The 26,794-nt window shown below is 43.4% G+C and overlaps 2 protein-coding genes across 5 annotated transcripts; both read right to left on the minus strand.

Moving 5' to 3' along the window:
* Positions 1 to 807: 807 nt before the first annotated feature.
* Positions 808 to 5,232, minus strand: ttpal (tocopherol (alpha) transfer protein-like). Of its 2 annotated transcripts, none has more exons than XM_020109359.2 (6): positions 5,070 to 5,232; positions 4,479 to 4,705; positions 3,870 to 4,113; positions 3,469 to 3,662; positions 3,134 to 3,244; positions 808 to 2,591 (listed from the first exon to the last, which is right to left on the minus strand). In XM_020109359.2, exons 1-6 carry the CDS (start codon positions 5,086 to 5,088, stop codon positions 2,313 to 2,315), a joined length of 1,074 nt encoding a protein of 357 aa, XP_019964918.1. In that variant the 5' UTR covers positions 5,089 to 5,232; the 3' UTR covers positions 808 to 2,312. The 2 variants fall into 2 exon arrangements, with proteins under 2 accessions (XP_019964918.1, XP_019964919.1); XM_020109360.2 differs by having other exon boundaries at positions 5,035 to 5,204.
* Positions 5,233 to 7,229: 1,997 nt separating this feature from the next.
* hnf4a (hepatocyte nuclear factor 4, alpha) lies at positions 7,230 to 26,664 on the minus strand. 3 transcript variants are annotated; one of them, XM_020104252.2, is made up of 10 exons: positions 25,091 to 26,664; positions 11,262 to 11,436; positions 10,864 to 10,958; positions 10,376 to 10,482; positions 10,131 to 10,286; positions 9,583 to 9,670; positions 9,308 to 9,460; positions 8,929 to 9,165; positions 8,555 to 8,677; positions 7,230 to 8,192 (listed from the first exon to the last, which is right to left on the minus strand). In XM_020104252.2, the coding sequence occupies exons 1-10, from the start codon at positions 25,137 to 25,139 to the stop codon at positions 8,050 to 8,052; spliced, it is 1,326 nt and encodes a 441-aa protein (XP_019959811.1). In that variant the 5' UTR covers positions 25,140 to 26,664; the 3' UTR covers positions 7,230 to 8,049. The 3 variants fall into 3 exon arrangements, with proteins under 3 accessions (XP_019959811.1, XP_069383276.1, XP_019959810.1); XM_069527175.1 differs by lacking the exon at positions 25,091 to 26,664 and adding an exon at positions 21,234 to 21,575; XM_020104251.2 differs by lacking the exon at positions 25,091 to 26,664 and adding an exon at positions 12,307 to 12,912.
* Positions 26,665 to 26,794: the final 130 nt, after the last annotated feature.

The following is a 26,794-nucleotide window of genomic DNA, read 5'->3' on the forward strand; positions in this document are numbered from 1 at the left end:
TCAAAAATCAATTAATCAAGAAATCTGCAGATGAATCAGTGACACTTTCATGAAGTTGAGGTTCTCTCATGAGACAGACAGCAACTGTTATGAACTCCCACTGCATGAGTGTGCACCACCACCGCCGCCCTGTTCAGGGAGCGAATGTCATGGAAACAGAAAACCAACAGTGTCCAACAGTGTGGGCTGTGAGGAGCTAGAATAGAGTCAGAACCTCCTGAAGGAGACAATACTAATACGCCCCGTGTGAGTCGTCCTGTATCAGAGCAACACACTCACATGCCAAACCTATTTCCATCTCCTCTGTAAGACACAGCTCGTCATTGTTGAAAGTAAACGTACATATTTATTTTTCTGAACCGAGGTTCTGCAGTGTTTTGAATCACTCGAGCCCTGAGCACCGTGTTGACCACCACAAGCACAAGCAATAATACAGCTACCGTTACTGATATTTTCCAGATAAAGAACTTTCAAATCGTATGATCATCTCATAAAATACTAGACATTGCTGCAAATTGAGCAGGATTGTTAATGTATTGGTTGTAATAACACTAATTTCTTTCATTTTAATAAGCAGCAACAGTCATAAAGGGACCTTTGTGCTCAACAAGTGCTCTTTTTATTTAGAATCTGATTTTCACACTTGTAGTTTCACTGAAAATGACACTGGAATTACTGAAATAAATTCTAAATACTTCTTTCGGGACCCATGAGCCCAGTTTGTGAAAAATACCCACGATTCCCCGAGACTCTTCCCAATCCGCTGCCAACAAAAGCATCGACAGTCCAAACAAGACACAAGCGTCCTTTTCTCCATTTGTGTTTCACTTTATTATCTACGCTACAGACGATAAATATCCGGCAACACAATGCAGCTCATTGTGACACACATGCTGGAAATAAAACTATAAAAGAATGAACAACATTATTCAAGTTGGCTTCGGGCAACCGCTGGAAAACAGATCCAACATCATTGCACATGTCTGTACATGGCCTGATGAGAAATTTGGCAAAGCAGACGTCTATAGAGTCGGGACTGAATGTTCTGTTCCCACATGTGACTCCTGTGATCAGTGACGGCCCCCGTGTTAAGACTGCGTGACGACACACAGGTCAAAAAAAGGTTAAAACAAGAAAAACATAAGGCAGATTATCTGAATTTAAAAAAAATACAAAACTAACATTAATCCTCTCAGGAGATTGAAGCTGGAGAAACATAAAGCATCAGCGAAACAAAGGCTTGAAAATACCGTGTAAGAGCAAGATACTGAACCAAAACATTCACTGGCAAAACTATGGCGTTATTCTTCTTTCTCTCGGCCACAGCAGCGTCCATTCACACCCACCAACTATGAAGTATATCCACCCTCAGGTACAACGAGCCCAGATGAAACATGAATATTGCTTTGGTAAAACAAAAGATGGAGAATCCACCGGTGAACGGAAGTTTAAGGCAACGAACTGTGTGAGTTACCGTCACAGGAACGTGAGACATGGTGGATGCAACCGTGCAGACAGACACCAAACAAACTGGAGGGATGTGAGTTGTGAGCAGCTGTTTTCAGAATTGCTCCTCAGTGGAAAATGTTAGCAGATGGGTTCATATTTTTCCACGACTGTTCTCAAACAGTGATCTTGCCCATGTGTACATTAAAACTGATTTTTTTTTTTGCTCACTGTTTTCAGTGCTCAAACAAAGAAACCCCTTCCTGTTCGTGCTCCCAGGGAAAGAGACGAGGGACAGAATCCACAGTCCACGTACCACAGAAGTGACATTTGACTTCTTTATTACCCAATTCCCTCTTTGTCTCTCCTGATTCTCTCTCTCTGTGAACAGGGAACATGTTGTGACCGAGACAGTAACTCATCCTGACTGAGATTGCCTAGGCCTCGTGGTGAGAAGTGAATTTTATCCCTCATCTCTTCCACTGGAAACACATTACAGACATTTTTAATGGAACGTGTCGGATGGGAGGAACATTTACAAAAACGTTTTTCAATACACATACGGGCACCTGACTGTTAAAATAATTTGTAAATACTGTAAATTAATCCATAGAGGCCAATGAAACAATAACGTCCATAAAACGTCTCTAAATGCATCAGCTTATGTCAAAGGCCTCTTGCCTGAGTCTGCAGCTGCCTTGGAAACATGATTGATCGTTGGGCTACATGAACATCAGAGAATCTGCCTAAAGTAGTGCTGCTTTGTTAGTAAAATAAATCATGTGGAATATTGCCCTGTCAATATGTTTCAAACGAAACATAAACTGTCCTCTCAGTGACGGGAGCCTACACAGCTGCAGCGTGCATCAGTAGCAGTAGTAGAGTTGCGAGCGCAGCCCCCTGAAGGTGTCGTCGTCCTGCCCGCTGCTCTGCTCGCCTTCAAATAACATGGAGTCTGGGAGCACCACACCCTCTAGTGGATCTGGCTGACAAAACTCCACTATGAACTCCTCCTCACAGTCCAGCAGCAGCCTGGACCACGCGCACATGTCCAGCTGGCCCGCGGTGCCGCCGTACTCCTCCGGCAGAACCGAGCGGGGGATGTTCCGGTGCAGAGAGCGCAGGTCTGAGCCGTGGAGGATGTACTGTCGGAGAGAAGACAGCAAAGACACCAGCTTCATTAACGTAAGTGGCTGGAATTAAAAAAAAATGTAATGGAAATCAGCTGAGTCATTTTTTAATGCTGACGAATAAACAGACAAAAACAAAACCTCCTCGGCGGAGATAATGAACACCCGTGCCTACAGTTCCTCAAAGCTCCTTCTCTCCCACATTTGCTTTTGGTGCACTCAAATTAAATTATCTGTCCGGCACCAGACAGCTTGTGACAGAAGTGGAGCACATATTTTCATCAAGAGCTTGTGGAAGTTGAATATTGGAATCACTTTCACCAACTGGCCAGAAAAATTACCCTTCAGCTGCTCTCATGGTGAATTATCCAGAGCGGCTGCATGTGAGTTGATTGTGAAAACATGCGACTGTATGGTTATTTACCACATCAAGTTAAAAGGTAATGACACCTTCCATTTTGCACAGATGAAAATGATTTCGGAGCACAAGCTGCAGATAGAAGTGAAGCCAACAATTCAAAAACAGGAGCCAGAGAAAACTCAAGGACGACAGTTACCCTCTCTGCCATCTTCTCCTTCAGAAATGGTTTAATTATAGCGAAGATGCCTTTGAAAATCCTCGGCTCGTTAATGATGTTAACGGCCTTGATCCTGATTGGAAATCCATCCTGTGAATGAGAAGAGAAGCTGCGTTGAGAACAGGCACATCTGGTGCTGTCACACGTCTCATGTGTGATTTGTGTGCTTATGTAAATATGACCCACTGCAGTCAGTCAACAGGCAGTGCTCGAGAGCCTGTGTGTCATATTTACTGATGTCGTAACAAAATGAAATAACATTTTGAGAAACTGCTGCAACCATGTGCTCATCACCTGTCATCACAGGTTCTTACCTGGAGGATGCTCACAACCTTTTTGGCGAGGAATGGGCCTGGATTGGACGCCTGCGACATGCCCACACCAGTGTAGTCGGCCAAGATGACAATACCGTTCACCTGCGTCTCCTCGGGCTGGATCAGCTTCTCCAGCGTCAGATAAATGGCCCTCACGTTGTCAACAAATGGATAATCGTTTGGTTTCCACTTTCCTGCAAAAGACGAGTGAGCTGAGTGATTGTAGATCCTGAGTAAAGCACGTACTGGAAGTACTGTCAGTAAGTGGCAAAGAGCGATTTATAATAAAAACACAGAGTTTAAGCTCTAACGTGTCACGTGACAGCTAAATGAATGATAGTAATTATAGAGGGTGAAGTTGTTGCCAATGTGCTGAATTCACAGATGAGGATGAAGCAGACCTGGCCGGAGACAAAGGATGTATCGTCCGTTGGGTTCCGGCCGGGGCAGGACCGTTAGAAAGCCCAGGTCCAGGACGTGCTTCACTGTGGATGGCTTCAGATCCTGGAACACCTCTGGCCAGGCTTTACGACCTGAGTGGTAATTGAGCAGCAGCTGCAGCGCACGGTCATAGTCGAACTTCCTGGCCCGCAGGAATCGTAGGAGGAAGGAGTCGTCCAGCCTCGTCCTGAGATTTGGCTGTTCCTGCAGAGTCAGGTGGAGGAAGAAAGCACTCACTGAATAAAGACAAACCTGTGATGTGTTTTTCCAGGTTCATTTTTCTGGTCTAATAAAAGTGTCCCTTGTCGTTGAGATGTGAGTGAACTGCTGCTGTTTGTGTATCGGTTTTGGTATAAAACTCCTGAAGATATGAAACTATACAGTACTTGAGTAAATGTACTAAGTTAATGTTCATCACCGGAAATCGGTGCCAACTTTCATTACCGGACAGATTTTGGAGACTGGGACAAAGTCCCCTGTCCTATTTGAAATGTTACTCATATCTAAAGGTACAGTTATTCAGTAATGAGACTGTTTATGTTATTACGAATAAAAGTACAGAGCAGAACCTTCAGTATCATGTCTCTCAGTGCCTGCACATCCCGGAGACGCCACTCTGGTTTCTCCTGTAGCTCCTCCCGTGCCTTGGCCACCAGCTCAGGGGTCAGGGTGCAGGAGTAGATGGGCGGAGGGGGTCCAGGGAACCAGCTGTGTCCTGCGGCTGCGGATGGGTCCACCGGGGGAGACATGAGATCGATGGACTCATGCTGATCAGCCATGGACGGACTGGGAGAAGCTGCAACACACAGAAAAGAGACACCTGAGTGTACAAACACAAAAGCTTGGGTTACGGCCCAGAAACTAGTTTGTCAAATGTTGGACACGTTAATAACTTAACATTTGTATACTGTCTCTCAAAGGACAAGCTGTTAACTCAACTTATCAACCAACACCACCGTGTAGAAATACTCTGTCTGCACGAGTAAATGTAGTAACATTTGTAAACATCTAAATATATATATATATATATATATATATATTATGTGGAAGAATAAGAAGTAAGTCCAGTGTGAGAGCAGCTGAATGTTGGACAGACACAGTGTTGACAGTGAGTCACAGTCTGACCTCAGCACAGTTCGACCACAGTGACTGGAACGAACCTGGAGAAGCGGTGGACATGAAGCTCTGATCACGGACACAGACGCGTTTTCTCACTTTCCATTGATAAACGACAGAGACGCGTCAGAAAACAACAAACAGCCGCAGAATCCGCAGCGTCAACACAACAAGCCGCCTGTTTCCGGGTTTTCAGAAACGGAGCCCTCTCATTGGTCCACCCGGATCATGTGACGCCGTGACGCATTCGTGTGCTTCCGCTGTTTTGGCGACCGTGCTGCCTTCAGGTGCCGCTGGGAGAATTCTCCAACACGACACGTCGCATAGTCGAATTAAAAAAAAAATTATGAGGTATAATTCGCCCAGATTCACTCATGAACCGCTCTCCACTGTGCCGGTGGAGGGGCGGGTGAAGTGTTCGAGTCCGCGAAACACTTCAGGGATGAACGGGGCTGCACCCACATCCATTACAGTCGAAGTAAATGGAGACCAATTGTTCAAACAGAAAAAAAAACAACAGGAAAAAAAATGCCTCCATATTCCTGTGGCGTCATCCAAGTGTCCATAATTCAATTGAGGACAACAGAGGACATTCAGGCTGAAGACATAAATGTAAATGTCACCTATACAAGTTAAATCTACCGATCTGTAAAGCATCAACAACGTCCTGCACACTGTAGAAAGCTCTTCTCTTCGCTGCTGGCATTCTGCTGCAGGAGGATTTTAGTGGTGGCTGCTGTTTACTTATTACATAACCTCCTCCTGTCCATTGCAGTGAGGTCACACAGTTCTGTCCGTCTGGCCTCATGCGCTCCACTCGCCACACTTAAAGCCTCACATGCGGCCCTCCACAACGTTTACATCCTACATCCTACAAAACATCCCAGAACATCCAGTGCCAGTTTCTGCCTCGTGCAACGAGCACACACGGTTTCTGGCTGTGGATTTAATTCTGTTTGCCAGTTGTAGTTCGCCTGCTATGTGGTCAAGATGATGACTTCAGTCTCTTCTGAATTTAGCTGCAGGACGTTTTACAGGACATTCATAAGTGCAAAGCAGCAGAAAATGAAAGTACTTCCACCACTGGGTTACTGTAACATGTGAATACCTGCATACATGTTTATCCGCACTTAAACTGCCCAAATTAATTCATCACACTTTTCCTGCAGAGACCAGATGCGTCAGTTACACTTGAAACCAGTTGATGGCAGCGTTTGTCTGCTCAGCCACAGTCTGCAGCTCGATCCCCCTCAGGCCACATGTGGTGTTAAGGTGCCCGTCAGGTATGTTCACAAATCTGAAAAGGTTTTAAAACATGTCAAAGTAATAACTTCGTATTAGTGTGTGATGGTGTTGAGGGAAGATACTGGAGATATTTGGATACATGTAGGTGTGACCTTCATGTATATGGCCTTCAGTTATGTCTAAATGCAGCTTGTTGGCATCAGCTAACTTGTAATGTTGCTCAAAAGTAATAAGCCAACATAATAGGGATTGTAAAATATATCTCCCAGATTGTCTTAAGTCCTCTCAGAGTTGAGTCAGAGCTGCGTACAGTGATTTATGGCAGTTTATCATGTTGCTTATCAGTGAACAAGCAGCACTGCCACGTTGGAGCTGTGATTTTTCCTCCAGAATGTCGAATATATCTTCTATTCTGCAGTTACCTCCACCAAGGAGGTTATGTTTTCACCCCGGGCTGTTTGTTTGTTTGCAGTTTACTCAAATTTATATATTTTTTTTTTAAAAAGGGGAAAGTCAACTTTTCACATTTTAGAAGCTGGAACCATAAAATGTTTTAAATTGATCTTTTTGACATTTTTACCTAAAGGATTAAAACATTTTAATTTTAAGATTACACAAACACTACTGGACAGATTTCCATGAAACTTTTAAATGTTGGTGTTGATCAAGACGAGGGACAAACCCTGGAACTTGTTTTCACTTTCTTTATCAATGTTGGATAGAATGTTTTTCAGCATTTCTCAGAGAATATCTCATGGATCTTGAGGAAAAATATCAGGAATCAAGGGAACATATATTTAAATATATATGTGCTAATAAAAATTCTGGATCTGGTGAATTTAAATTGGTTTTAATGGGTCTAAAGACACATTTTAGTTATAAAAACAACCCCCGTTCATTCTTCGGTAAAGTCTTCCCCATGATTATTCAGTGGTATAAAACATGGTCGGCAGAAAATGTAAAAATAGATCTTGAGATTTATTATTTCATGTTCACATTGTAAGGCGAAACATTGCCTGTTTTTAAAAGGCAGTACAGGTTACAAGGCACAATTATTTCCATCAGTTAAACCATGACAAAGTACTAAACAAAAAATATAATATATATTTTAAAAACCAATACAACACATCATTGGGAAACGTCCTCAGTGTGTCTGTGTGTGACTTTCACAAAGTGGCACCACAGAGAATTTCAACATGTTTTACTTTTGTAAATATGCATTTTCTGGCGTATAAAACCAACCACGTACATTTTAGCCTTGTCACAGAATCTTTAAGAGACCAGCACGTTACGCTTTCTGAGCTCACGTGTGAAAACATTTTACCACCAACGAACATAAAATAAAAATACTGTGCAACACTAAATACATGCCAGTGTAAGGCCAGTTGTAACATTCTTAAAGTAGTGACGTGATCGCATCACCACGCCTAACAAAATCCTTTCTGCACACTGAGGCCATGCTAAATGATGTGATGTCACCCAAGAACAAACTCTATGTACAACATCGTGTGTCTCTAAGTGTCGATCTCACAGACCGACGGTTTCAATGCTGATGGTTTTGTGTGGCTGTCAGTGCAGCTCCTCGGCACCTGCATGTGAGAACAAATAGATCCCTGAAGACTCATAATCTGCAAGGGACATAATTGCAATTACATTCTGTTTGTGTAGCTACCTCATTGTTTCAGTCAAGTTAACAGCTTCGATGCTGATTGTGTATAAACTTACATTTAATGATCTAACACAATATAAAAACTGTTGGGATAAGAATTCAGAGGGTTGTTAGATGGCCTCTTGTTTTGTAATGGTGGGCTGAGGGATTGAGGTTGGCTGCTTCGGCGCAGTGGCTATGACCCCCTGAGCCATTTTATAATGTTCTGAGCTGGAGGCAGTAGGCGGAGACGGGATCGGGGTTTCAGGAGTGGCTGGAAAGTGGAACACAGAGAAACAGGAGCAAGTGAGAAAGAGAAAGTGCAACATAAGCAGGTGTATATTTACCGTTCTGCGGTATAACATGTCCTGAGGGACAAAAAGATTGTTTTGAGATAAGGAATAAGCACTTTTGTGAAATTTCTCAGAGCATTAAACATGCTAAGAAAGAATAACAGAAGTTCTCTTTGACTAAATAAGCCAGATTAGTTTGCATGAAGAACTTAGAGGATTATTCAGCCGAGCCTGTTTTCCGTCCCAGGTTCCTGACCAGACTGCACATGCAGCACTGGGACCAGAAATTAGAAACTGAACTTGAAGGTGAAGACATCTGTGCCAACTTGTTTTATGCACTTACAGATTTGACCATTGTGGATGGGCGTCGGTATGTTGCCGGTCACTATGACGTTGCTGCTGAGGTGCTCTTGGACCAGATGAGGGTGCAGACAGTGAGGTGCATGTGGAGCTTCACTGGCAGAGCCTGAGAGACGAAACACAAATATACTGTCAGACAAAAAGCACATCTGACTGCACAAAGGATGCAACGCTGAGTCCGTCCACCTATCGTCTACACATAGAAAGCCTCCAGCCCAACAGGGATCTGATCCAGGAACCTTCTTGCTGTGCTAACTTCCATGCTCCCCCCCCCCCCCCCCCCCCCTCTCTGTCTCCAATACACCTTGATTCTTTTAAAAATCATGTCAGTTGCAAATGATCTGAAAGCGCCCCCACCTCCGAGGAGCATCTCTTGCAGCAGGTTGTCGATCTTGGCCATGCCGAAGAGTTTGACAAACTGGATCTGTTCGATCATTTGCCAGGTGATGCTCTGTAGTGTCGGCAGCAGCAGGAGCAGCTCCCCGAAGCGGCCTCGGGAGTCGTACTGCCGGTCGTTGATGTAGTCCTCCAGGCTAACCTGGACCTGGTATCGCATCCGCTTGATTTTTCCAGGGTCACTCAGACCTTTGGCATCTGTTGGCAAATAAAAGCCTGGGTGTTTACAAGAGCGAGTCTGTTAATGAGTTGTAACTTTTCATCCGTGTACAGTGTGTGGATATTTTGTTTGGCCTGAAGAGAATCTTTCACAATCCAAAAGATTCACGAGGACTCGTACCTGGGTCAAAGAAAACTATGGCCTTCAAGCAGGCGTACTCGTTGTCGTCTATCTGGAGCTCCTGGAACGGAAGCACAAGCTCGTCCAGGATCCTCACTGATACCCTGCCCACCTCCAGCTCCGGACAGTTTCTGGGAACGATGTGGTCATTTCCTGCAGGAGAATTGAAAACACCAGATTAGAGTTTCCTCGTGGATGAGGCGTCTGCAGAAATGGGGAATGCATTTTGAGAATGTGAGGTTTGGTGAAATATTCGTGCAGGTGTCAGGTTTTACCTAATAGGAGGATATCTTTGTATAGCATGGACCTCTTTGCAGCACCGAGCAGGAGATGTTCTCCGGCATGAGCTCGCAGCAGCGCCACCTGAAACACGATGAGTTCATTTACTGATTAGTTGTGAGATCGTGACTCTTGGTAAAATGAATCTTGAAGCTCGGTTTGAAAAGTGAAGCTTCATAATAAGAAAGAGACACACCGATGTAATCAGTTACCAAGGCCTGGTGATCAACTGTTAATGATTCTGCATTTGTTTTTCGAGGAGGGATGTAATTTAAAACAAGCTCATCATATTCTAACTCAGGATTAAAACCCATTAACCTCTGTGGTTGAAGACTTCAGGGTTTTGAGTCCATGATTGTTTGTTGTCTTCTCTGGGACATATTTATTAATTCAGAGCATTTGCCTGAATGAGTCTATACCTGTGAGCTCCTGTCGTCCACACCGTGGTTCTGAGTGAACTGGTTGATGAGTGACCAGAGTGTCTATACAACTGTGTACACTGTGTGTGTGTGTGTGTGTGTGTGTTTGTGTGTGTGAGTCTTACCTGGTCATCCAGGGGCAGGTCAGAGAAGGCCGGGATGTACTTGGCCCACTCCACCAACACCAGCAGCTGCTGCTTCATGGACTCGCACACGTCAGTGATGGTGGCGATCTTCTTGGTCCTTATGTCGCCGTTGAGCAGGGGAGCCGGGGAGGTGATCTGCAGGAGGCGAGGGGCAGATGTGAAATCACTCTGGGTCTAATTACAGGTGGCAAAGTCAGATGTGAGTCCCACACACGATGCAGTACCTGTCTGGACAGCATGTCTGCCTGGATGAGTGCATTGATGGATGGTAAACTGCTGTCTTCGTAGCTGGACCTCCTGGTGCTGATTCTGTCTCGTTCATTCTGCACAGCTGAAAACAAACAATCGCTGGTTTGTGTTCAGGTGGAACAAGCGGGAGAAAAAAATGTGTGTTGCAGTTCAGACGATTTTAAAACACACAAAAAAAAAATGCTTCCTGGTTTTCTTTTTGGACGCTGAGTCATTTAAAAGAAAAATACGTCTCCCAAGGTTGTCATGTTTATCAGTATATATAGCTGTTATTGCTCAGAAGTGTTTGCTCAGCATAAGCCGCTCGGAGACTTCAGCGCTTCGCAGAGTGAACATTAACAAAGTGCTACTCTCCCGGGTGTTGCAACACATTCACACGAGTCGTGTCAGTTCAGCAGGGACGACTCACACCACGCCTGTGATTTGCTGAGACACAGTTTGAGTCTTTTTTAAAGTGTCCTACCTTCTTTCTTCATGCCGGCTCTGAAGCATTTCTTCAGTCGGCAGTATCTGCATTGATTTCGCTTGTCTTTGTCCACGATGCATTGTCTGTTGAACCTGGAAAGTGATTGGAAAAAAGGTTTGTTGAGGTGAAGACGTTAGAACTGCATTTATTGACTCATTGAGGAATTGTGAGGAGGATAACTTTGGATTTTAGACAGTTGGTTTTTTACGAAACAAAGATTAGAAAGACTTCTGGACGGCTTCCTGACAACATATGGATAAAAACATCGATTGATTATTAAAGAAAATAATTGGCAGATGTTTTGATAATCACAAAAGTCATGAGTTGAAGTTAGAGAAGCGATTGGAGTCCTATGGTGGATTGATGATTTACTCAGACTCTCTCTCCGTCCTCACCTGCACGAGTACATGTGATTTTTGCGGACGCTGCGTCTGAAGAAGCCCTTGCAGCCGTCACAGCTGGAGGCCCCGTAGTGTTTGCCAGTGGCTCGGTCTCCACATATGGCGCACAGGCTGCCCGCTGCCAGGTGGCCGGTGGCGTTCATGTTGGCGCTTTCTGCCGGTGAAGAGTCTGTCACAACGAGAGACGACAGAAAGACACATGTCCTCAGTTTTAGACAGTGAAAGAAACTTAATTCGGAGTGAGAGGAGGAATATGTTTGATCATGAGGTCGGAGGTTTCAGCCGGTTTGATTTAATAAGGTGTGAACAGCCGCGGTGAAGACAGTGATCAGCTCTCGTACAACAGAGATCCCGCCTGAGTGGCTCAGTCAACAGAGAGCGATTGATGTGGGCTTGATTAGCTCGGAAAAGTCAATCACAGTTTTCTTTTCAGTCACGAGACGGAGTCAATCAATCACGCAGAATCAGTCATGACACATTCTATAGATTAAAAATGTGCTTGTGATGACTCGGAACACTGTCATCCATCTTTGTGGCAGAGCAGAAACGTGTGAGCAGCGTTTAGTGGTAAAGGTAAAGTTTTCTCTCAGGCTCAGTGGGAATTTAAGAATCAGGATCACAGCCAGGCGTCATGGGAGACTGAATATATAAATATGTTAGTGTCATCGGGAAAAAAAAACTTCTCTCCAGACTGTGGGAACAGGCCGTTTGTAACAGGAGAACCATGATCATGATACTCAGAGAATAAATAACAGTCCCCTCTAATCAATCTGACACCACATCGCTGCACAAGCTGAAACAGGCCAAATCGGCGTTGACCATTTGACCTGAGCAGAACTCTCGTAAATCAGAATCTCTTAATGTTTCACACCCAGAGGTGAAGGACCTCTGCACACCAGGATCTCCCCTGGATGGACAAATGACCCCTTCTCCTTTTTTTTATTAATCACTTCACGCCAGAACTCCCTCTGTCCTCTCGTGAACAAAGTTTTAAACCAGCAGAAGTTTCAAAGTTCAGAGCAGCATGTATGTCACTCACCTGTGCCCAAAGGGAGCACTTGCATGTTTTCGAACTCCAGGGTGGTGTAGGCCGGGTCCAGGGCCTCGCTGTAGTCTGCCATGTCCATGTCTGCTGCTTTGGACAAACAAATTCTCAACTACCTGACAGTGTGGCAGAAAGACTCGTCCAAGAAGCTAATGTGCCCCTGACCCTCACCCCCTCCTCCTCCTCCTCCTCCTCCTCCTCCTCCTCCTTCTCTTCTCACACCTCCACAAACCCCCCCCACACCCCCCACCCCACACCCCCTCTTGCTCTTTTCCAGCCTGGCTCCGCCCAGTAACCAGGTTGCTCCCTGGGGCCCGGCGGGAGTGTGATGGGACCCGGTGGTGTCACAGAGAGGAGAGCGGTGAGTGACAGGAGAGCTCGCCTCCTTCTCCTCCTTCTCCTGCCCTCTCGTGCCGCTAACCAGCCAGAGGAGAGGTGGAGTGTCTGTGGTTGATGGTTAACCAGCCTCCTCAGTGGTGAATCACAGGCTTGTTTTTTTTTCTGTGCAGAGGAGATAGGACAACTTTGATATCTCCCAGCTCCGTCAGTAATATGAAAACCACTTCTCCACCACAGCGCTGTCGGGTCAATCCTGTACCAAATCTCTCCAACACCTTTAAAAGTCATTCTATAGACAGTCCTGACGGTAACACGCTGAAATCACATGCACACGAGTTAAGAGCAGCTAAGAACAAACAAAGGTGCAGTTTGGATTCATGTGTCTGTGCAGTGAGAGGTGACTCAATTCTTTTTCTCAGTCACTTCCCTCGGGCGGGAGGCTGCGGCCCATCAGACCCAACACCTCGCAGCCTCATCGATGAGGACAGGGACCCCAGCACTTCATAAATCTGAAAAACCCACTTCTGATGGAGAAATGTGAACGTTCTGTGGTCAAACTGTAAAAACCCTCAATTGCACAGATCTGTTAGTATTTATTATATTCAGATACTATTCTGTTTTTTCATTTCATAGTTTTGTATTTATGCTCATTACCAACAAACAACAGCAAAGGTGGATTTAAAGTAAATACAACTCTGAGGTATTTTTCACTCTACTACCTTTATTTGATAGGATTTATTATTTATTATGAGACTATGGGCCCTTGGTTAGTACGAGGCCCCCCCCCCCCCCCAGGTGTGAGAAGTACATTTACTTCATGTACATAATTATATTTCCAGGTACTTTCACTCTTACTGCACAACATATATCAGCAAAAGTCTGTACTTTCTACTCCACTATAGTTTTACAAAGCATTGACGATCACATTGTTTTCGAGTAATCAACGACGAGAGTCGAATTAGTCCGATGATCCAATCAGAGTGGGCAGGTATAAAGTTAGGCTCCGCCTCCTGCAGCAGAAGAACAAACGCTCGGGCTGCGGTTGGAAAACAAAAACTATCTCCTTCCCTTTGACCATTATTCCTCAAAGAAGGATGTTCTAAACTATTTACGAGTTGAGAACATTTGAACAACACATTCCTCCTCCTTCCAATATTTATATAATAACGAAGAGCAAAGAAAAGGTTCACGTGTGACACATAGATAAATTTAAAACGTGCACGTTAGAGCACGTCTCTCGTGTTTGTGAAGATGGATATGAAGTTTGACAAAAGTAAAAGTGAAACATTTGACAAGTTCACACAAGAAGCTTCTATTTAATTTGACTGTAAAAAAGTTCTTCTTGGTTTATAAGCGATGTCGTCCGAGTTGTTGTTGCAACCTTAGTTCATGTGAGACTCTTTATTCCGATTTGTTAATTTTCTTAAGTTGTGGTACTTTTCCTTCTGCTTAAAGGTTCAGTGTGTAGAATTTAGTGACATCTGGTGGTGAAGTTACATGTTGCACCTCCCCCTCCCCTTCCAAACAATAATAGAGAACCTGTGGCGGCTTCAGTTCTCATAAAAACTCAAAAGGTGTTAAGTTTGTCCAGTATAAGCAACTGTAAAAAAACATGGCCGCCCCCACAAGACACACGCCAAAAGACAAAAGAGGGTTCGAACTTTTTCTGACTGTATTTTTTTGACTCAATCATGACAATAATCCCGACACTGTGAGAGAATCACAACGTGCACAATGTGATATCATTCCTTTTATAACCTGCTGTTAATATCTCGCCTCTCCTTGTGAGCGCCGAACAAACACCTGATTCCTCAGGAGGTCAGATAAGACGTCAAACTATTTTTAACGTACCCTGAAACTTCCGAGCACAGTAAATCTACACTGACTTCCTCTGCACAGATACTAAATATGACAGTCCACTATAAAAGAACAGGTTTTATTTTCTTCTTCATACTCTAAACTAATTCTGTGATCAAATCTGATTCAGAACACAAACAAGACTGCGTTATTTTCTTTCAACAACTTTAAGTTATAGTTAATTATCAAATCAAGATTGTTTTTGTCAGTTTGTAACGTCGTGTCCTCAGAAGACTGAATTTACCCTGTGAAAGATTTTTCTCTGATTATTCCCGACTCAGTACAGCAGCTCCAAATGTTGGACTCTGCATGAATGCATCTATGATAATAAAACCACGACAATATACAAGTAATGATAATAATATAACAGCCTGAAGTTTTTATTTAATTTCTATCGAAGAGTCTGAACACTGGGCATCAGAGTATATCATGCAGTGTATGTACGCAGTGGTGCTGCGGGAGGCTCACTCGTCACATCATGTTGGATCTTTACTTCCCTCTGTGTCTAATACATCGGCGGTAAATCTTTAATTAACTATGGAAAATAACTTTCAGTGAAGCAAAGATGCTTTTACGCAAAAAGACTTGAAAATGTAAATAGTCTGAACTCAGCACTTCTCTAGTCTTGATGAACTTTACTCATTCACACGGCGCACCGTCTCCATCGTGCATCAACCACACACTACTGGACCAGAGGAAATTTGAGGTTCAGCGTCTTGCCCGAAGACACTTTGGCCAAATGGGGACACTGGGATCAAACCACCAACCCTTCTCGTTAGTGGATGACACGCTCTGCCTCCTGAGCCACAGCAGCCCACAAGTTAATTCTGACACCAGAGAAGTTTGTGTTTGAAATTCCAGTCGGGAAAAATGAAGTAAAAAGTGAAATGTTTAAGTTTGGAAGCATCAGTATAAAGTTGCAGGTTAAGTATTCAATTAAAATACAAGTACTTATTTAAGTACAATCTCTTTTGTGCAGTACTTAAAGTAAATACTTCTTCTCCATCAGGGGATTTACTGTATGGATGTAGTGAAGTAAGAAGCATGTGTGATGACGGTGGTCACTTAATGAATTAAAGATTTCACACATGAAGCAAAATGAGAAGAAGACGCTACAATAAATGTTCACATGTAAAAAAAAAAAAACCCGACATGGTTTGAAAAAGCACATGTGATCTCAGACTCATCCTGAATCCGATTGTTTTCACAAACTAAATTCTCCGCTTGCGCAAAAGGCGTCCACCTCCTGCATGTAACCCAGCAAACAGTAGTTGTGTATTTGAAGAGAAAGTGCCAGTACATAACAATAGGTCAACGATCCCGAGTTCAGCCCGACCTCAGCAGCAGTAAAACCCCACGTAGGTGAACCTGTTAACTATGCACTCAAATTATACTGGGGACTCGTAAAAATTATTTTTCCCTCAGCGGACAAACACCGTAACATTCCTGGAGGCTCCTGTGCGCGATGCTGGGATGATGTGTTCAGGCGACACACACAGAAGGAAATGGACGTGATCAAGCTGTGATTAAAAACCCCACTGAAAACTAATCTTCTCTGAGCGTCAGCCACGTTCACAGATCCAGATTCATTGATCTCTGGCTCTTGCAGTGAGTGACTTCAGTCAAACTGCCTGATTAACTCAATGGAAACGACGACGCCCTCGATCAAAAAATGATTAGCGGCCTCCTCCGCGCTCCCGACCTGCTCACGGACGGTTGTTCTGCATCAGGTCGGAGCGTGTTGTTTCACTTGTGTGTACAGGGGTCAGCCATTACAACATTTCTGCGTGTTCGATCTGCAGTCGGTCATATTTGCTCAAGAAGCGTGCTGATTATTTCAAAGCGAGTGATCAGAGGGGGGAGGATGGGAGGATAACTGCGCGGCCATTGAGTCACCCGCAGCGAATCTTATCTCCCCCCGTCATTAAACGTCTTTTATTGCCGTCTCAATGTTAGATTTCTGTGAACTCCTCAAGGAAGGGTCATATACGGGACTGTAAAGTATAATCTGTGAGGTTATAGCCGTCTCAATCACAAACTGTTCCGATGAGCTAGATAGCGCTGGTTAGCTCGACGTTATCCTGTTAACTTATCTGCATTTTGAGGTGGGGGGTTTGTGCTAACACGATGTGCCCACATTCCCACCGTGCACAGGCGGGATGTGACACGTGCAAGAGGCTGTGGAGCAAAGGATAACGTTTCCGCAGCACATGGTCGTCACCATTATCCCCCGCAAATCTGGACCCTGCTCGAAAAATGACCAAAATTAATAAAGTGTATATTTGTGCAGATCGAAGTTTAGAGTGAATTTCCCCCATGAGCTCAAGCTGTACTGAAAAATATTCTTATAAAGTGAAGCAGAGCAAAGATAGAGAGGTTTTTACGAGAGATAGTCATGATGGTAATCTTCACGTGCAGTTTAAAGTTCTGCTCACAGTAAAACCCTCAACAAGATTATTCCTAAATTTAACTTTCTGCTCCGGACGTTCTGGTTCCAAGTCTGAATTTGAATTTGTTGCGTGTTTAAAGTATAAATACGACCTCGTGTTGCGACGACCACCAGAACACGGGACAGGGGCCGAACTGTTTGTTCAAATGTTCGTGTTTCTGATGAGATTGGTTCAATTAGTTATTTGATGACTCGTGATCGGTCGTGTATCGACTGCGGCTCCAAAAGAGGGCGGAGCTGATATCTGGGATTTCATTTCTGGACAGAGGGAGGATGTGGAGATGCGTCACTCATCTTTATTTACAGTCAGTGACTGTTCTGAGTTGAACTACAGTACTGTGTAGTACTTTGTAGTACTGTGTAGTACTGTGTAGTACTGTGTAGTACTGTGTAGTAAAACACAAGATGAGATGGTGAACATGGTGCAGCGGAGGTCAATGTGAGCATGTTAGCAACAGCCACACACAGCTGTTAGCATGAAGTTAGCCTTTTTATTTCATTAAATAGAAGAATTTACATATTAAATAAAAAGTTATTAATATTTCATCACAATTATGTGGTGAACGTGTTTATGACTTAAGAGTCGGACCATCAGAAAACACATTTGTTGGGTAAAGGCTCTAAAAACTTTGCTTGTTAAAGTCATACATAGAAATTCTTTAAGTCAAAAGTCGTTCAAAGAATTGGATTATATTTAAAATAAAGGAAAAAATGTACCTCAATCATTTAATTCTACGTGTCACAAGTTAACTTCAGTTATTTTGTGATTTGTTTTTTTATAATGTTTATGATTTATAAATTCAAATAAGTCAGCAGAATAAAAAAAATAAAAAATCATGTTTCCACCGATACAGAATAAATCAAGCGGCTCAAGCTGAACCAGAGAGTTCTGCACGCCACTGATAATGATCACGCCTGCAGCTACAACAACTGTGTGTTAAACCATCTCCACTGCAGTGGGAGGCTGCCAGGCGGAAATGTGATGGGCCAGAGAGTGTTGTCTTATAATCAGTCACCCAAACTCCTGCCCTGGGGCTAAAAGTCAAAGGATCGCTGAGACCTGATGTAATACTTGTGTGATTCTCCCCTTTGAAACTTCAAACTCCAGTTTGTGAACAAAGTCCTGTCTATCTTCTGAATAGGAATCTCCGACCACTGACCAAACTCCATTTGCAACCACTGCCTATTTGTACCTTCTCCTCAATGACTACATTTCATTTCCCCAAGTGTGATCTGAAAGGGAAGCGGCAGGGCAGCAGCGTAGTAAAAATCAAAAGACAGGAGCCAGCATCTGGGAGGAAAGAGACGATCATAGAGGCCTGGAAGAGTTAATAAGATGTGGAATATTCTCTGTCTGGGGACCGACTTTGTTTCTCTGAAAAACGAGCCACACCACAGGGGAAATGTGAGTGTTTGTGAGGCTCGTCCAGCAGCGAGTTGATGTTGATAAGAGTAAAAACAGAAGGAGACAATGTGCTGGCTGCAGCAGATTTGAGGCCAGCAGAAAAAAGCAGTTCTCCTGCAGTAGATGGAGGAGATAGGTGAGTAGAGTGTCATGGCAAAGACCTTGTCAACAGATAACTATCTGCAAATAACACGGCTTATGCAAGCCCCTGTGGCTGAGCGGGGGGAATATCATATTTTCTGTGCCACAGGAATAATGTCTTTGATTCTACTTTCATTATCACAGACTTTGTGTGATCAGAGTACCTTCAATTATCAAACGTATTCACCGATATTGTTGTTTCAGGGTGTTTGGTGTGACAGGTTCTAGTCTCACGACTTAATGCTGGAAACCGCTGTCACACAGCTCGGCTAAAAAAAAAAAATCAAAAAAAAAATCACTTTTGCTTTTTTCTGGATTTGTAGAAGCTAATTTGTCGTCTAAAAAAAATATACTTCAGCTGCAGAACGCCAGCGTCAAGTGAAGGTTATTTGTAAAGATGATTTCTAAAGGGGCTGAAATCAGATCTGTTCTCTGAAGCAGCAGTCACATGTCGTCACCTCTGATGAACTAGTGTCTATGTGGCTGAGAGATAAATGTCGAATGTAGTTGGGAAAAGATGATTTGACACTTGCAGTGAGTTTATTTTCCACGCAATTCTTCTTGTCAGATATATTTATTTCTAAATAAAAATCGATTTTCCTCGACGTTCCCTCGTGATGTTTCGGTCTCGAGCGTTTTGCAAAAACCAGCTTCATCTTGTTCCACGTCCAGTCAGACTGAAAGAGGAGCCTCTGTGCACCAAATAAGTAAACAATTGCATCAATAAACACGGAGAGCATTGCGAGACGTAAATCAATCACAGCTCGTGATAAGGGACAGCAATCATTAACTCTGTTTTGCTGAGAATTCATTTTGGCCGCCGGCCCGACCACCACTGTCAGCAGCTCGGCTCGGAGCACTTTTATCTCTGTGATTCTCTAAAGGTGCTTCAGTCATCAGCCAATCAATAGACGTTTGACCTCCATCTCTGCTGCAATAACAAGGCACTAAATATTCAGAAATTCAGCTTCATCTGTGCAACGATGCGCAAATTCTTCTTCTCTATTTGTGATCACGATGCTTCTCATTGAGACACTTTCAGCTGCTGAGTTTTAAATTCTACATCACAGACACATGGCTGCACATAACATTTACAAACCACCTTTACTTATGGAAAAGAAGCGTTGTGAGAGGTAAAAATCATTAAAATCCAAGTTTTACTTCAGTAAAAACACAAAGCATGAGCATCAGAACACATTGTGAGTACTGAAGGAGCTCAGTTACAACTCTACATTCTGAAACGTGGCTTAATTTAAAATAATGCATTGAAGTTTCTACTTATTTTACTGCGTTTGTTTGTTAGTGAGCAGGATTTTGCAAAAAACTAGACGGCAGATTATCATGAAACTTGATGAAAGGATGTTTTGTGCGTCAGGAAAGAACAACTTTTACTTTTGGTGCTTTCTTTCTGCATTTTTCAATTTTCCGTTGATTTCTCAGAGATTGATCTGTGGATCTTAATCTCTAGTTTGCTTGTATGTATATATATATATATATTTATATATATTAATCTGAATCTGCAGGGTCTTTAGCTGTGTCACTACCCCTTGAAATTTAGTGAAATATAAGCATAAATATGAAATAATTCAAAAATCTGGTTGAATGCAGCGATGGAGTGAATGTTCTTCTTACCACTGAACAAGTTGTTCAGTAAAAAGTAAGTTAGTGAGCTTTATTTCAGACTCGTTGCTCCATATCAGTATAAAACAAATAACACAGCACCCAGTTATAGAAATACAATAATCTGACAAGTCCTCAGGGATAAAAAAAAAAAAACACAGACAGACAGACTTCTGTTCCATGAAAACAAGAAGCTTTTGATATGATCAAGTTTTTTGGGGGTAAATTAATCTAAACTTGAATTCCTGGATGACGTTTCTCAGCAGACAGAAAGGTGGAGACATTTCTGCACAAACATGTGACGCTAGATTCTGAAAGCGTCATTATATCATTGTATCTACGGTCGGCTCGAAAAAGTGATATTTAAACATTGTCTGTACACAGAGTATTTGTTGGCTTCTGCATAAAAGTACTAATTATGTAGAATGAATCATTATATACAACCTATTATTTATCATGTATATTATATATATGTATAAGTTTGCATCATATTTTTGAGGCTTGTGGAAGCTCAGTAGTGTTTTAGTAGTTTGAGTAAAAAGTGAAGTATAAATTGCAGTTCTTAAGTTCCACACATTAGTATATGTAGTATTTGTACTTGATCCTGGTATGTCAGTGTACAGCATGTACTGCGTTACCGTCCCAGGTATCTGAAATCCCTGCTAACTACCACCATCATGTGGACACATCCCGCAGCACAAGCTCATGATCAATTCCCCGATCAGCTGCTCAGGCTCAAACCACAGACGATGTTTCATCCACAGACAAATCTCTGAATTATTCAGAGTCTAAACGAGTCGTCACATCAAATTCAATCGTTCCGGTCGTCGGGTTTTTGTTTTAAAAGTCTGATGTTGATTTCCTAAATGTTTCTCGTCGATGAAGCGAACGTTCAAACACACGTTCTGTTGAAGAATTAAAGCAGCAGTGAATCAGAAACACGCTTTTTTTTTTTTTTTAAATCTCTATTGTAACAACATCGAGTCTGCGTTTCCTCTCAGCCTCCGGCAGCTTTACTTTCCTCTGTGGTCTGAGCCGCAGCTTGTCGTTCACCCTCCACTCTGGAATAATCACACTCGTACTTCTCAAAGTCCTCGGTTTTTTCTTTACCTGCGTGCGTGAAGTGCAGCGTCCCATCCTGGCCGTACATCCCTGCGAAGGCCGAGCCCTGACAGTGAGCCGGCCAGCTGAGCGAGGAAGGCCCATGAGCCTCGGCGGCTCTCTCAGGCCCGGCCAGGCTGAGAGGAGAAGCAGGGCCACTGTTAGCGGACGGTGCGGTTTGCCGGGGCCACTGGGCCGGCGGTAAGGGCCCACATTGTGCAGGGATAATCCACTAATGCCTGTCACAATGAGATTTGATTGGAGGCCTGAACACTGGGATTAATAGTGTCAAGTGAACCGTGTGTAATACCTATCCTCCACACGGGCGGGCAGCGGACTGGCCTCTGTGCCTGTGTGAGGCACCACGGAGCCACTTTGACGGAATATCATGTTTTATTCCAGCGCAGATCAAATGTCACCTCATTAGCTTGAGTGGTTACTTCGCTGTCTGTGTTTTCTACAACACACGACTTTATATTCCTGATCAGATTCGCTCACAGATCAATATCTGTGTTGCTGTCAGATCAGATTTGATTGTGACAAGTGGGTCATCAACAGGCTGAAGCAGGAAACACAAGAACATCCTCCCACAGACACGACATCGTTTTATATTGTTTATTGTGCTATGTGTTAGTTTATATTGAGTCATGAAACCATAATACAACTAATACTATTATTATTACTCTGGACTTTATCTCCATTTGATTGCAAATGTCCTCATTGTGGGACAAATAAGAGACGTCTCATATTATCTTATTTACTTTCGGAGCTGATCTGCTTTTTACTAAACAACTCCACAATTTACAGAAAGACAATCTGAAGCTTATAAAATCTTTCCCCATCTCGTCATAATGAAGCCAGGAAACGACGTCATGCATTGTTAAAAAAAACACAGTAAAATAAAAAGTATCGTCCTGACGTGGTCCGAAGCTTCACGGATCAGAAAAAACTTCATGATCATGTGAAAGGAATGGCATCATCACCGTGACGTGACCTTGACGTCAGAATTCAGATCAACCAATCGTTAATGACGATAAATCACATCACGATCTCATTAGAACAGTCAGCATTGACTGGCCGGGGTACAATCGTCATGAGATGCTTCTAGTTAAGTCCAGAAGAAGAAGACAAGTTTTATTTTTACCCTCATTCTGTAAAAACGTGACACAATTTATCTTAAATACTTGAAACTTCTTGCTGTTACGTGGCTTTTTGATGAGATGAAGCTGTTTGTCAGTGAGCTGTAAACTGTGTGTGTGTGTGTGTGTGTGTGTGTGTGTGTGTGTGTGTGTACAGGGACCAGGCCTCAAGTCATTCAGCTTGGAAGGCAAACACATATCTGCCGTGGAGCTGTTGAACGGCTGTTGTCATGTTGACATTCACCCAGCGGCTCGGTTTGTCCAGGCAGTGACCGTTGAGCAATTAATCCCATGTGTCTCCCACACGGTTGTGTGTATTGTGTACGAGCAGGGAGAGGAGCTTGTCTGCAGAGTTTCAGGATCCAGATATACATTTTAAAAAACGGATCTTTTGTAACCGTGCTGACATTGAGAGGGAAGCTGCGATCTGCTCAGCAACACCACAAGAAATCTTCCGTCCTTCCGTGAACACGACACAGAGAGTCGTTAAACTCTGAAATTCTGTCGGCTCGACTTTAAACCTCGGTGATTTGCAGTTTGTTTGGACAAAGAAGCATAGTATAACCCGATAGAGGCCAAAGAGAAGCTTAGAGCCGGCCGCTGCCAAAGAATGTATTTGTGACATTAATGTCCCGGTTTGTGAAGCGTATACTGTAAAAAAACAAATCCTCTCAGAAAATGTTGCTGTTGTACTGATCACGCCTTCCTGGACTCGTGGAGGCTTTTTACATAATCAAACTTTATTCTGTTTATGATGAATAGAATCAAAAATAATATAAAATGGAGGAGATGTTCTGTGAAAAGACGTTTTTCAGACATCTGGGTAAAATCTGGAGAACTGGTTTCTCCTGAAATCCTCCTTATTATTCAGGCGAGGAGGAGGAGCAACCGGGTTCAGCAGACAAGAGACAGGAAGTGACGTATTACCTCCGCCGCAGAGATCACGTGATCGTTTTTTTTACATCACCTGACGCCGTCGTCAGCTCTGCACCAATTTATGGTCATTAAAGCCCATGAATATACCAGGACGTCCATCAGTCGTCCTCTCACACTGCGACGTCTCTGTGGCAGCGACACCGAGGACAATTAGTTCCAGAGATGCAAAACATTCAAAAAGTCTCACAAAGATACGTTTTCATGTTCATCGACTGCTCAGTAACTTATTCTACACATCTGCTCATTGAGGGTTTTGGCAAATGTTAATAGTTGGGGACTATTTTCAGCTGTGGATGAATACACGTCTGGTGTTTCAGTATTTCCAGCAGCAGACTGAGTCACAATAAACTTAAAATAGAAAAGAACTGAAGAAGGAATACACACACAATAGTTGTTCGTCAGATTGTTGAGGTTTGTTCACGATAAAGGAGAGTCAGACGTCTCGTGAGGAGACCAGGAGGAGAGCATGGATTCTACTGAGAGAAACTATCATGGCCGAATCTTTTTCTGATGAACAATGTCGATGTTCTTCTTGTTCGAGCTGAAGCAGAGGAGGAACAACGAGCTGCTGCAACTTAACATTTGAGCTTTCTGTCGGCACTTATTGGCCTCTATGGGGTAAAACCAATCAAACAGATTATTTCTTTGTAATTTCTTCATCTTAATTTGGATATTTCGCCTCCATTTTATTCCAGAAATCTCCGTCCACACGACTTTCGTCTAACTAAATATTTTTGTCCTGACGAAAACACAAAAACCGACCCTGAGCGCTGAAACGAGCAAGACGTGAGACAAGAATGTGTCAACGACCAGAGAAGAACACTATGAGGTCATTCTCCTTTGGTGGTTAAACATAAAGCCGCCATCGTTGTTGTTGTTGTTTGACAGAGATCGTAGTGGAATGGTGTCAAAGTGTCCGAGGGGAAAACGAAAGCACTCTGCAGTCGACACAGTCAAAGTCACACAGATGAGTTTTGCTGTGCTGCTTTTTGAAATGAACCATCGGAGCAGAATGAGAAGAAACAAGAAGAAACAAGAACTGAGTAAAAGATGTGAGTGAGTCTAGGAACAGGTTGAACGTGGATCTTGCCGCAGCAGCTGTTCAGACACATGCTCCCTCTTATTTAATCTTTTTTTTTTTTTTTTTCTCATGTGGTTTGTGAAAATGAATTTGCATCTCCACATCCCATCGTGACATGCAAATCCTTCAGTGAGTAAAAACAAGAAAACCCAGCTCTCTGTGTGAGAGGTGTAACAGTGAGGCCTTAGCTTGTCGGAAGCAGACGTGACACGATGAACGTCTTTATCCTGCAGCAGCGAGCGATGCAGATTTCTGTCATCTTAAAGAAATCGACTGTGTTTGTTCTTGTGTGCAAAATACTGAGCTTCAAAAGTGTCATCATTGCTTTTAACGTTTTCACGGTTAATGTCGCTCCTCAGATCCAGAATAAAAACTGAACTCATCCGACTTCTAGAACGACTCCAGACCTGCTCTGACATCTCGCTGCCACCATCACCATCAGGCCCGGCTCCCATGGCCTCGCTGAACAACTCCACGTCCCTGACACACCTCCTGGATTACAGCCGTGAGAAAAAGCCAGACACAAATGGCGATGATAGTTCCGCTGGGAATCAGACGTCACCCGGCAGCAGAGCTCCGGAGAGACGAACGGCTGCTGCACAAACCAGCCAGAAAGAAAACAGGAAAACCCAAGCAGCTGCCTCGCTCGCTCTTCTCTTCCCCCCGGCCGAAACCACAGAGCCAAGTTGATAAAAACAAAGCGTACTCACCAAATGGAAGTTCCATACTTGAACTGACGTGCGTGTTTACATTGACCATGTCGTCCTCTGCCTCCTCTCACCCATATGTTGTAAATCCACTTTCTCCGCCCGCAACACAAGGTGTAAAATGTGGAAGTTTGGCGCAGGGTGCTGTGGTGTGAGAAGGGTGTTGGTGCAAGGTAAGGCCGGTGTTGCTGCTGTTATCTTATTGATTTTCCTAATCTGGGCAAATGTGGGTGGGGAGGTTAAACAGTAACCAGGCTCGTATGGACACCAATCTATATAGCAGCTGTAACCATGGCAACATGATGATAGAAACGCAAATAGACATAGAGTGATTATGTGCTTTTCCCTCTTTCTCATCACCAAACGGTCGTTTCTCCAGATATGGACGGGTGAGGAGTGAATAAGACGCAAGAGTTTATAGAAAAAGGGAGAGAGAGAGAGAGAGAGAAAGGCAGGAGGGTGGGGGAGCGACATAAAAGACAAGAGGAGTGGAGAATGTACCGAGGGTGGCAGCGAACAAACGGCGTGTGATGATTGACGTCATTAGTTTGGAGCGAGGAGAAAAGAGCCCAGACACCAGGTGAAGTCCAATTCAAACCATTTACCTGATTTCACTGGGGGAGACACGTGTGCACCGTCCACTGAATCCAGACTGAAACACACAGAAGCTGCAGGGAAACTTACACACGACCATTATTACCTCCACGGTTCTGTTGGTTTCTATTCAGCCGCAAAAAGCACTGGAACAATTTCCAGGAAATGCTGTGGATGCGTGAGACGTGATCCAAGTAAAAACATAAAGTTATTTGAAATACTTTATATGCTGATTCATCTGTGATAACGCATGAGATGTACTCTCTCCATCAGGGAGGTTTATGTTGTCGTCTGTGTTTTTGTTTGTCTGTGTGGAAGCAGGATTACACAAAAAACTACAGGACGGATTTACATGAAACGTAATAATAAGGATTCGGTTTGTGTCGGGAAAGAATCCTTCACGTTGTGAGCTCGGACGTTTTTGTGCAATTTGATGAAAAATCTGGATTTTGTGACTTTGAGTGTGATTTCATGAGGAGACTGTTCTGCTCTCTGACATTCTAGTTGATGTTTCTTAATGAATCTGCACCATCCAGGCAATTTATCACATTTAATCACAAGTGTCTTCAGTCTGGGATTAGTTGAGTTGAGTCTAGAAGAACAAGGAAATCATAAGTGACATTAAAAAGTTAGAAATATCAGGATACAGCACACTTGCAGCACAAACATCACATTAACAGTGCCTCCTGCTGTGCCGGCGGGCAGAGTCACAAGCTGCCAAGATAAACTGAAGTCACGTAAATGCTGAACCACAGGCCGCTCCTCTTGTTTCCGACTAATTTTGTTTGTCGAGCAAAAATGTTTGCTGTGGTGACCGTAGTGTGTGTGTTTGTGTGTGTGTGTGTGTGTGTGTGTGTGTGTGTGTGTGTGTGTGTGTCCTCATATTCTAAACCATAAACTTTGCATTAGTCTGCAGCTTTATGGCAGAAGAAGCCTCCCCGGGGTGCGTGGTGAGATGTAATGAGGTGTGATGCAGCACAGAACATTTCCTGCCGCAGCAGCAGAGAATAAACACAAGCAGCGAGCAGCAGATTATTTATGGGGAAATTAAGCGTCGGGCCAGTTTGTTAATAATTTAAATTAATGTTCAGTCGTGCAAACAGACAAATTAAA

The sequence above is a fragment of the Paralichthys olivaceus genome, chromosome 6 (genome assembly GCF_024713975.1).
Source record: "Paralichthys olivaceus isolate ysfri-2021 chromosome 6, ASM2471397v2, whole genome shotgun sequence".
Classification (NCBI taxonomy): Eukaryota; Metazoa; Chordata; class Actinopteri; order Pleuronectiformes; family Paralichthyidae; genus Paralichthys; species Paralichthys olivaceus.